The sequence below is a fragment of the Dipodomys ordii genome, unplaced genomic scaffold, assembly GCF_000151885.1.
Source record: "Dipodomys ordii isolate 6190 unplaced genomic scaffold, Dord_2.0 Scaffold8, whole genome shotgun sequence".
Taxonomy (NCBI): domain Eukaryota; kingdom Metazoa; phylum Chordata; class Mammalia; order Rodentia; family Heteromyidae; genus Dipodomys; species Dipodomys ordii.
The window spans coordinates 18,618,275-18,627,507 of record NW_012267224.1 but is presented as its reverse complement, the minus strand read 5'-3'; the positions used below and the strand labels follow the sequence as shown (position 1 = coordinate 18,627,507).

The following is a 9,233-nucleotide window of genomic DNA, read 5'->3' as shown; positions in this document are numbered from 1 at the left end:
TTAGCCTAGAGTCGCGCGCTGATGACGTGAGACACGGGGCCCTTCCGGGCTACAAGAACGTGATGACGAAAGACGTTCTCTCTTTGCCCCATCTACTGCGAGGTGAGGATGGTTCTTCTGTGCTCTTGTCCCGGGGGGAATCTAAAGCCATCGGCTCCGGGAGAGTCGCTAGCGCGGGTCCAACGTTCTGAGTCCTCATCCTGGTTTTCCCCCGGTGCGGAAAGCGCCGTATGCGCCTGGCAGCGCCAGATACAAGTTCTTTTCTGGGCTTCTAGGCCTGCTCCGCCCTGCAGTCTTACCGCCATGGCGCGCCCGGATGGGACTGCTAGGGGTGGACGGAGCGGGAGCGCGTCAGGCTTCGTGGCTTGGGGTGCCTGTCTCGGCCCCCATCTCCCCAAGCCTTTCGGCCTGGCAGTTCCGGGTAGGAGTGGACCCCTGAGCGCCGGCGCCAGCCTTCTCATCCGACTGTTTGTGTTTCAGAATGAAGACCATTCTCAGTAATCAGACTGTCGACATTCCAGAAAACGGTACGAGGTTCATGCTTGTGGTTCTGTTTTGTCTGTTACTCTGCTTTACGCCTTGCATGCTCACGAGCTCCTTGTCTCCTTAGTCGACATCACTCTGAAGGGACGCACGGTGATTGTGAAAGGTCCCCGCGGAACCCTGCGGAGGGATTTCAACCACATCAACGTAGAACTCAGCCTCCTTGGAAAGAAAAAGAAGAGGGTAATGTGGTCTTGGTTTTTTTTTTTTATTACTTTTCGTTTTTTGAGCTCTTGAGGAGGGGGGTGTGTGTGTATACTAGAATTGCTTCTATGTCAAGAACCGGCTCCGGGCTGGGAAGGTGGCTCAGTGGTAGAGCACTTGCCTTGCATGCCTGAGGCCTTGGGTTTGATTCTTCAGCACCACATATGCAAAAAGAAAAAAGCCGGAAGTGGCGCGGTAACTCAAATGGTAGAGTGCTAGCCTTGAGCTGAAGAGCTGAGGGACAGCACCCAGGCCCAGAGTTCAGGCCCCACGACCGGACCCCCCAAAAAAACAAAAAAAAAGAACTGGCTCCACAGAAGTGAAATGTGTTAACATCGTGGACAAAAATTGTGAGGCTTAGGTTATTTTCCCTTAAGACTAGTGTACAGTAGTTGATTGAATAAGTGAATGGAAGAGTTCTCTTTAAAGCTTGTTTACCTATGGAAAATGCCTCTCCTAATAGTTTTATTCTGTTACAGCTCCGAGTTGACAAATGGTGGGGAAACAGAAAGGAACTGGCCACTGTGCGCACTATCTGTAGTCATGTACAGAACATGATCAAGGGTGTTACTCTGGTAAGAAACATGGTCACGCTTTTTGTTTTTAATCTTTTGGAAGAGGTTTTTCATCTGTTTTTATGTGTATAACATTTATGTATAGTGCTGAAAAAAATAGGTTACACATGTGATTTGGTGAGTTTTGTGGACTGTAGAACTTGGCTAAACATAACTTAAGGGGGGGTATGTTGCTTGACTTTAAACCCAGGACCTTTGCACATGCAGAGAACAATGCTCCGCCTCTGATTTCTAGCCCCTGAGTTGGTTATTAATGAAAAATGGCCTGAGCATGTAGTGAAGACTTGATTAATTTTTGGTGGACCTGTCACTGTGGGGATCCTTTGGGTGGAAAAAGTTTCTCATCTTCCTGGTTTCCTAAGTGCATTTTATGTCAGTATTTGTTACACATGCTCTACTGCCAAAATTAAAGTTCATGCTGAGGTCAGGGTTTTCTTTGTGTTAGAACCTGGAACTCTACATTGTAAGTGTGAAGCCCTACATCACGGTTTGGGAATTCTCTTTTTTTTCCCATACTAAGTTACGTGACAGTCTGGGCTCTGTTTTATTTTGCCTTGATCTTAACTGCGTAAAAAAATAACTGGTTTAAAGTCCAGTAAGGAGACAAAATTGTCCCTGTGGTATATATTGATGACATTACAGGAGTCTTGGTAAAAGTGACAAAAAACTGACAATGAGTGCTGTGTGAGAATTATAAGCAACAAGACTGAATCCAGGTGTAGTGCAGGCTAGAAGGTTCCAGTCATCTTGGGCTACCCATTGAGAACCCAACTGAAAAGTTTTTGTTTATCACAGGGCTTTCGTTACAAGATGAGGTCTGTGTATGCTCACTTCCCCATCAACGTTGTTATTCAGGAGAATGGGTCTCTAGTTGAAATTCGAAACTTCTTGGGTGAGAAATACATCCGAAGAGTTAGGATGAGGACAGGTAAGTGGCCCTCAGATGTGATTCTTATGCTATCCCTTACATATTCAGAAGGTTGGGGTTTAGCATTGCCAAGACTTCAATCATATTTCAATCTGTAAACCTGTTGCTATTTAAATAGGAGTTTTATATATCCAGAAGGTTAGTTGCTGGTTTGCAGGATGTTGGAGCTTGTTTGTGTATGCTGTAGACCGAACCTTGGGGCTCCTAAAAGCAAATTCTCACATATAGTTATATTCCCTGCTGTTTGTTTACTTGTTTGTTTGATCATGGTTCTTGAACTCTGGGCCTGGGTACTGCCCCTGAGCTCTTCAGCTCAAGGCAAGCTCTCTACCACTTGAGCCACAGCACCACTTCCAGTTTTCTGGTGGTTAATTGGAGATGAGAGTCCCAGCGTTTCCTGCCCAGGCTGGCTTTGAATCGTGATTCCTGGATTTCAGATTTCAGGGTTACGGGTGTGAGCCACCAATGCCTGGCTCTGTTTTTAATTTGCATCCTTTCAAAAGAGTTTTGCATTTTTTGTTAATTGATAGTATATATTTATGGGGCACAAACGTAGTGTAAACTTAACTTCTGCAGGAAAGGGTGTTTCCCACTATTATACCTCCATATGTTTGCACCACATTCCAATTTGTTTCAATCCCTCCATGTCTCCCTCTCCCCCAAAATAGCATCCTGGCAGGTTTTCTTGTTTTGTTTTCATAATTATAACTTCAATAGTATTTATTCCTCTGTTATATTCCCTGCCAGTCCAACCCCTTTCCATTAGTCTCCCAAAGACTTAGAAGTTATTACACATTTTTTTATGCAGCTCTCATGTTAACAGCATACAAATGTTCTCTTTTTAGGTGTTGCTTGTTCAGTCTCTCAAGCCCAGAAAGATGAATTAATCCTTGAAGGAAATGATATTGAACTTGTCTCAAATTCAGGTTTGTATGCTTACTATATGTAACTTCCTGTAAAGTGTTGTTGCCTAAAATTTGCAATACATGACACTACAATCATTTCATTGGAGTTTTGTTTTGGTCATGGGGCTTGAACTCTGGGTCTGGGCACTGTCCCTGAACTCTTCAGCTTAAGGCTAGTGTTCTACCACTTGAGCCACAGCCCCACTTCTGGCTTTTTCTGTTTATATGGTGCTGAGGAATCTAAGCCAGGGCCTCAATCTTCAGATAGTACAAGTTACTTAAAGACAGACAAGATTCATAAAAGTATACAAGTATCAGTTTGAACATTAGTTCTGTGTGGGTAAAGAGTTAATACTGCTTGTTGTCCGGTTAGTTTATAGAGAATTAAGCCCACCTGTTAATTAAAAAGGCTACTCTGAATGCTATTTCCTGTGCAAGTTTTATTTTTTAGCCTTTAGTGAAGGAATTTTTCCTATAGGTGTTCAATTTCTGAAAAACAACAATTCTCAAATATTCATCATTAGACAAGTGGAATTTTTTGTGTTTTTAAATGGAATAAGTCCTTGACTTAAAGTAGGACATCCAGTGGCTGTAGTCCTAGTTACTCAGGTGGGCTGAGATCTGAGGATTCCAGTTCCATGCCAGCATGGGCAGGAAAGTCCATGAGACTTTTTTGGGGGGGGGGGTCCGGTCGTGGGCCTGAACTCTGGGCCTGGGCGCTATCCCTCAGCTCTTCAGCTCAAGGCTAGCGCTCTACCACTTGAGCCACAGCGCCACTTCCGGCTTTTTTCTTTTTGCTTATGTGGTGCTGAGGAATCGAACCCAGGGCCTCATGTACGCAAAGCAAGCGCTCTACCACTGAGCCACCTTCCCAGCCCCTCCATGAGACTCTTATCTCCAATTAACCACCAGAAAACTGGAAGGGGGAGTGTGGCTCAAAGTGGTAGAGAGCTAGCCTTGAATGAAAAAGCTCGAGAGACCTCGCACAAGCCCCATGATGGGAAGAAAAGGTATAGGACAGCCAGGTGCCAGTGGCCTACACCTGTACGAGCTGCTCAGGAGGCTGAGGTCTAAGGGTTGCAATGCAAAGCCAGCATGGGCAGGAATGTCTGTGAGGTGGTTTTTTTTGTTGTTGTTGTTGTCAGTTGTAGAGCTTGAACTCGGCTGTCCCTCCGCTCTTCAACTCAAGGCTAGTGCCCTGCTACTTCTGGTTTTCTGAGTGGTTTGTTGCAGATGAGTCTCTTGGGCTTTCCTGCCCAGGCTGGCTTTGAGCCTCTGATGCCTGGCTTCTATTAGACTTTTATCTCTAATTAAACACTAAAAGCTGAAGTTGAGATGTGGCACAAGTGGTAAAGCAATAACCTTGAGCAAAAGAAACGCAGGGACAGTGCCTGGACCATGAATTAAAGCCCCAAGACTGGCGCATGCTCATGCACGCAAGCACATACACACAGTATAGGACAGTTGCTAAGCAGGTTAGAACACCTGTAATCCCAGAAGGTTGAGTTAATTTTTTTTGCCAGTCTTGATACTTGAACTTGGGGCCTGGGTGCTGTCCCTGAGCTTTTTTTCTCTCTCTCCAATCATGGAGCTTGAACTCAGGGCCTGAGCACTGTCCCTGAGCTTTTGCTCTACCACTTCAGCCACATCACAACTTTTTCTGTTTGTGTGATACTGAGGAATCGAACCCAGGGCTTCAGGTATACTTTATGCAAGCATTTTACCACTAAGCACATTCCCAGCCCTGTGCTATATGTTAATGTGCCTGGAAGCACAGTGGGTTCACCATTGTGAAATATATTGTAAATACACTGTTGCGTATGCAGTTTACTGTTTATTGTTGACCAAAATGATGGTGTGTGTGCAGCATGTGGCCTGGTCATGGGTTTTTCTGTAATGAGATCTCTAAAATGTATCCCAGCTTGGTCTTGAACTTGAGATTGTCTTGACTCAGCATTTGAAAAGGTGAAGTGAGTAACTGAAATAATGTTCATTTTTATTTTTATAGCTGCTTTAATTCAGCAGGCAACAACAGTTAAAAACAAGGACATCAGAAAATTTTTGGATGGTATCTATGTTTCTGAAAAAGGAACAGTTCAACAGGCTGATGAATAAGATCTAAGGTAGGTTCTTTTAGCAATTGTAAGTTTCATTCATGTTATAGATGAAAGTCTTGATTATACTAGTAGACTTAAATTGCTTGTCTTAAATTCATGAGGCCCTGGTTTAGTTCCCAGCACTGCAAAGAAAAGACAGGTGGAAGTCATAATGGCAGCAAGTGGCAGGTTGCATTTTGTATAACACAGTAAATCTTGCAGGGTGTGAGGTGGGGTTTAGGTGAATTTTGCTATATTAATAAGTTGCTGTGAACAAGTAAATTATATATATTTTTTTGCTTCTTTTACTCAAGGATAGCACTCCGGCACTTAAGCCACAGTGCCACTTCCAGCTTTTTCTGTGTATGTGGTACTGAGGAATTAAACCCAGGACCTCATCCATGCAAGGCAAGCACTCTAGCACTGAACCACCTTCCCAGCCCCATAAATCATAATCATAAAGAACGTTTTAGATAATTTAGAATAAAACTTGACAGATATTAATTGAAATTTACATATTTGTTTTTGTTTACAGTTAACGCATCTTTGGAGACTATCCTGGATCCTGACCAGTTTCTGATACTTCCATGATGCAATCAATAAAAGAATTCTATTGATTTGAGACTTAAATCTTTTTCAGCTACTTGCCAAATATATGGGTTAAGGAGGGAATTTTTTTTTCCTTTGGGAACAAGTAGATGAGTCCCTGGCTATTGAGGGGTAACAATATTTTTTGGTAAGGGGAATGTGTTACCATTGCCGGGAAGCACATGTTGGTGGACAAGTGACTTTGGGATGATCCTGATGGTGTTTAATGTTGTTTAGGTCTTCATTTGAATATTTGACGACAAGTATGCCCTAGACACTTAGGTTTGAAAAAGCTGATCACCTGTGGCTCACACCTGGAATCCTAGCTCCTCAGGAGGCTGAGATCTGAGGATTGCGGCTCAAAGCCAGCCCGGGCAGGAGAGACTGTGAGATTCCTATCTCCAATAAACCACCAGAAAACCAGAAGTGGCGCTGTGCTCAATTGGTAGACGAATCACCTTGAGCTAAAAAGCTCAGGATCAAGCACCCAGACCCAGAGTTCAAGTCCCAAAACCAACAAAAAGTTGAGAAGTGGAACAGTAAGAATTGTAAAGTACAGGGGCTGGGAAGGTGGCTCAGTGGTAGAGCACTTGCCTTGCATGCATGAGGCCCTGGGTTCGATTCCCCAACACCACATAAGCAATAAGAAAGCCAGAAGTGGCACTGTGGCTCAAGTGGTAGAGTGGTAGCCTTGAGCTGAAAAGCTGAGGGACAGCGCCCAGGCCCAGAGTTCAGGTCCCACAACCGGACCCAAAAACAAAACAAGAATTGTAAAGTACAGTTCATTTGTGTTCATTATGCCTGGTATACTTTGTGTTACAGTCTATCATTCTAGTCTCTAGATCTGAATTTTTTTTTAAAGAACTCCCAACTTTAAATTTCATATAATAGACCTCAAATTCCTGAAGTATTGTGCTGAATGGAAACTTCAGCATTCTAGTTTCTTAGACAAATTTGTTGGCTGCACTTGAATTTGAACTAAGGTCAGGGCGAGTGCTCTACCACTTGAGCTGTGCTGAAGTGTAGGTTTCAAGTCAGTCACCTGCCTCTACCCTTTAGAAAGCTGGGATTCCAGGCCCACCACTCTGCCCAGGTTCCTTTCTGTTGGAATGGGATCTCATCTGGGATGGCCTTGTCTTTATTCCTTCCGGTTTGCCAAGTAGCTAGGTTTATAGACAAGCCAACACCCAGCTGATATTTGGAGATAGTATGAGTTAACTGCCTTGTGCTGTGGGGTTTTTGTTTGTGCTATTATAGGGGCCTGGGCGCTGTCCCTTTTTTCCACCCAACAAGTAGTGTTCCACTACTTGAGCTTCCATTTAGGGAATTTTTGCTTGTTGAAGAGTTACAGATTATTTTTCCTGCCCCAACTGGCTTTGAGTGCCATCCTCAGATCTCAGCCTCCATGGTAGCTAGGGTCACAGGTGTGAACCATTGTACCCAACCCTGGTGCTTAATTTCTTTTCCATACCACAGTCCATTGGGAAAAGCCTAATGTATATTCATTACTTTGAAAGTTTGAGACATGTTCAAAAATAAAATGCATAAAGAAATGAGGGAAAGTAGCAGTACAGATAGTAATGCATGTACAGAGTTTTGGTTGTGTAGAAATGGGCCCTCCCTACTACTTTTTGTGCATGTGGGGCTAGAGATGAGGATTCTAGCTAGGATCAACACTCTTACAAATTGAGTACTTGGGAATGTGTGTGGGTATATCACCTATGCTCCCAAATACTGTGTTCAGTCACAGGCTCCCAAGTGCTGGTATTACAGGTAGTATAAATCATACAACTTTTAGAAAGCTCACGAGCAGGGCTTGACCCACTCAATGTCAGTCCTAGAGCCCCTGAGTACCTTAAAGCTTTTTCCCTTTGAAAGGCTCTTGTAAGTTGAACTGTGATCCTTAGATCTCAGCCTCCTGAGTAGCTAGATTTACAGGTGTGAGCCACCAGCCCCGGCCAAACTGGTATAGCAATTTGGCAGTTGATGGGGGAGTAAGATTTATCTGACTAGGTAAGGTATTTAGTGGTAACTTTGGGAGCTAGGGTGTGATTTTTCTTTACTAACTGGGAGAGGCAGTTTCCAAGGGAAAGGCTTTTTTTTTTTCTCCTGGTCTAGGGCTTGAACTCTGCCTGGGCACTGTCTGAGCTCTTCAGCTCAAGGCTAGTGCTGTACTACTTGAACCACAATGCTACTTCTGGTCTTTTGGTGGTTAATTGGAGATACGGATTTGACAGAATTGTGCCTGGGCTGCCTTTAAACCATGATTCTCAGATCAACCTCCTGATTAGCTAGGTATGAGCCACCCATCCCCAGCAGGGCTTCGTCTTTATTGTGTATAAATACTTGTATGTTACTCACCAAACTCTGAGGTGTAATTCCACACACTTGAGATCTAAGTGTCATATTTTATTAATGGAAATATTCAGAAGTAACCAGTTGGTATACAGATTGGGAGAAAGCAGTGTCGAAAAGCCCAGTTACAGTGCCAAAAATCTCACAATTCTGTCTTTAGTTGACCTTATGGTTAATTTAATGTAGTTACCATAAACCGATTTATTTAGAATAACATTGGAAATCAGACATTTAAACAATATTAAGTTTTTGTCCTTGCCAAAAGCTACCAGTTCTGTAATTGGCCTTTGACACTTTGAAACTGAGTTTTTGGTAAACCTTAATGTTCCGGTAAGCATAGCAAGTCACATGTGTTTGTCTTCCCCAAGCTGCAAGAGGATCTGTAGCATTAGGCAGGCTAGGAATGTCACTACTGTTTATAGCAAGGCAGTAAGTTTGGAAAAGGGGAACATGCTTTAGGTTTAACGTGACCACATTAAAAAACACTGAAGGATAGTGGACTTCAAAACACGAACACAACGGAAGTGGCGCTGTAGCTCAAGTGGTAGAGCGCTCGCCTTGAGTTGAAGAGCTGAGGGACAACTCACAGGCCAAGAGTTTAAGCCCCACGACTGACAAAAAAAACACGAACACAAGATAATTGAAGCAAGCTGGGTGCTGGTGGCTCACACCTGTAATCTGTAATCATAGCTACTCGGGAGGTTGAAATCTGAGGACTGTCAGATCAGGAAAATCTGTGATAGTCATCTCCAATTAACTACCAAAAAACCAGAAGTGGCACTGTGCTGAAGTGGTAGAACACTTGCCTTGAGCTGAAGAGCTGAGGGACAGCACTCAGGCTCAGAGTTCAAGCCCCATGACCAAAGAAAGTTTGAAGCAAAGGACACTAATGATGAAAAAACAAAACTGGAAAAACTAGTTGTAAATTCTTTTTTTTGGGGGGGGGTCCAGTCGTGGGGCCTGAACTCTGGGTCTGGGCACTGTCCCTCAGCTCTTCAGCTCAAGGCTAGCGCTCTACCACTTGAGCCACAGCACCACT

At 43.7% G+C, this 9,233-nt stretch overlaps 1 protein-coding gene across 1 annotated transcript; it reads left to right on the top strand.

The window, feature by feature from the left end:
• The first annotated feature begins 49 nt into the window (after nucleotides 1-49).
• Nucleotides 50-5,873, top strand: Rpl9 (ribosomal protein L9). The gene is made up of 8 exons (XM_013009114.1): nucleotides 50-102; nucleotides 481-527; nucleotides 611-726; nucleotides 1,227-1,322; nucleotides 2,118-2,250; nucleotides 3,096-3,176; nucleotides 5,164-5,278; nucleotides 5,787-5,873. Exons 2-7 carry the CDS (start codon nucleotides 482-484, stop codon nucleotides 5,268-5,270), a joined length of 579 nt encoding a protein of 192 aa, XP_012864568.1. The 5' UTR covers nucleotides 50-102; nucleotide 481; the 3' UTR covers nucleotides 5,271-5,278; nucleotides 5,787-5,873.
• The last annotated feature ends 3,360 nt before the right edge of the window (nucleotides 5,874-9,233 follow it).

Excerpts from the sequence above, each read along its gene's own strand:
- Rpl9 (XM_013009114.1), top strand. The coding sequence starts at position 482 with ATGAAGACCATTCTCAGTAATCAGACTGTCGACATTCCAGAAAACG. Across the intron at positions 727-1,226 it reads TTGGAAAGAAAAAGAAGAGG|CTCCGAGTTGACAAATGGTG; the intron begins GTAATGTGGTCT and ends ATTCTGTTACAG. Across the intron at positions 2,251-3,095 it reads AAGAGTTAGGATGAGGACAG|GTGTTGCTTGTTCAGTCTCT; the intron begins GTAAGTGGCCCT and ends TTCTCTTTTTAG.